General features: G+C 49.7%; 1 protein-coding gene across 1 annotated transcript in view; it reads right to left on the reverse strand.

Moving 5' to 3' along the window:
• Positions 1–1,287: 1,287 nt before the first annotated feature.
• The window catches only part of LOC130573274 (interferon-like), a 965-nt gene continuing 755 nt past the window's right edge, over positions 1,288–1,497 (reverse strand). Inside the window, exon 2 of the mRNA XM_057365601.1 lies at positions 1,288–1,494. Coding sequence (XP_057221584.1) covers positions 1,414–1,494 — 81 coding nt within the window. The 3' untranslated portion in view covers positions 1,288–1,413. The remainder of the gene's footprint in view (positions 1,495–1,497) is intronic.

A 1,497-nucleotide genomic window follows, 5' to 3' on the forward strand; every position in this document is an offset into this window, starting at 1 on the left:
CCTGGGGGAGTACAGAGAAATGGTGTGGGAAGCCAGAGACAAGGTTCAGGGTGGCAAGCCCCATTTAAGATTGCGTGTGGCTATGGATATCAAGGATGGGGAGAAGGTTTTGCCGGCTCTGCTGCAAGCAAAAGAGGATTAATGATAGTATAAGTAAGGAAACGGGAGATGTGGCTACCCTGGGGAAAGAGAATSCAGAAGTTCTCTGCAACTTCTGTGTCTCAGTGTTCAGTGCAAGTGCGTGAGGCACACTGACCAAGGTGTGAAAGGCAAATGCAGGAATACGTGCATGAAGGATGTCRAGCCCAAGGCCACAGTACGACGTGACAAGATTTGAGATGTTGATGTAAGAATGTGAATATGTGCAAGGTCATGGGAGCTGCAGAAGTTTTTCCTTAGGTCCTGAGGGAAGTGGTAGATGGAGTTGCTCGGCCACCGTGCATTATTTTTGAGACATGGTATCTGTCCAGTGAAGCYCCRGGCAGGTGGAAGATGAGAAATATAACCCCCRTTTTTAAGAATGGAAAAGCAGAAGAGCAGTCAGTGTGACCTGTGTTCCAGGCTGAGCTGCTGGAGCTGTTTCTTGTGTGGTAAGGAAACTCTTGGAAGGCCCATGGAAAGCAAAGRGATGATTGTTAACAGGGAACGTGGCTTTCCTTAGGGAAAAAAATTGGTTGCAGTTTTGTTGAAATTGTGTGGTGGGTGTTGAGCACTGGTGTATAGGGGCAGAGTGAGTGACCTTGTSTGTCTGGCCTTGTGCAAAGTGTTTGACCSTGTCCCGCACAACATCCGTGTCTGAGAGGCACAGAATGGATGGCTGGRGCAGTCTGTGGATGAAGCAGGTGAGCTCCAGCTGTGCTTTCCTACCTTGGGCTCTCGCTGCTTTTGTGATTCCACGTTGTTGGCCAAACACTGGCCAAGTGTTTATTTTTTCCAAAGATATGTGGCAAGATCCTTGGTGGGCAGGTGAGAATGACAGGAGAGGGCAGGGGCTGTGCAGAGCCCTGGCTGGAGCAGTGCTTGGAGTAGGTGCTGGGTAGAAGTGGGTTTTCCCCCAGCCCAAAGCCTGGTTGCAGTGCTAGTGAGACAAGAGGCAATGGCAGGTGTTTTTTCATGCATCTTTATTTTCTGTGGCATAAAACAGTGAATAGATAAATAAATAAATAAATAAGTATAAATAGATAAATAAATAAATATGTATACAAATAAGTTTATCAAGTCTTTAGTGGAAATCAACTGGAGAGTTTGTATGAACGGAGGTGCAGTGATTGTAGGCTGCGGGTGATGTGAGGTTGATGGAGCCGTGTCCCTTGTGGCAGGGGAGGTCAGGAGTGAGGTGCGAGGTGGGTTTGGGGCGTGGTGTGGGAGCGTGTCGGGTGCGCGGGTGTGGGTTGGTGTGCGTGGGTGTTTGTGCTAGCGGCGCATGGTGCGCGTGAGGTTGTGGAGGTGCTGTAAAGAGGCGCGAGCTTCGATGCGGACGTGGTCCCAGGCGCAGGC

The sequence above is a fragment of the Malurus melanocephalus genome, unplaced genomic scaffold, assembly GCF_030028575.1.
Source record: "Malurus melanocephalus ecotype Western Australia unplaced genomic scaffold, MMel_1.1 scaffold_55, whole genome shotgun sequence".
Taxonomy (NCBI): domain Eukaryota; kingdom Metazoa; phylum Chordata; class Aves; order Passeriformes; family Maluridae; genus Malurus; species Malurus melanocephalus.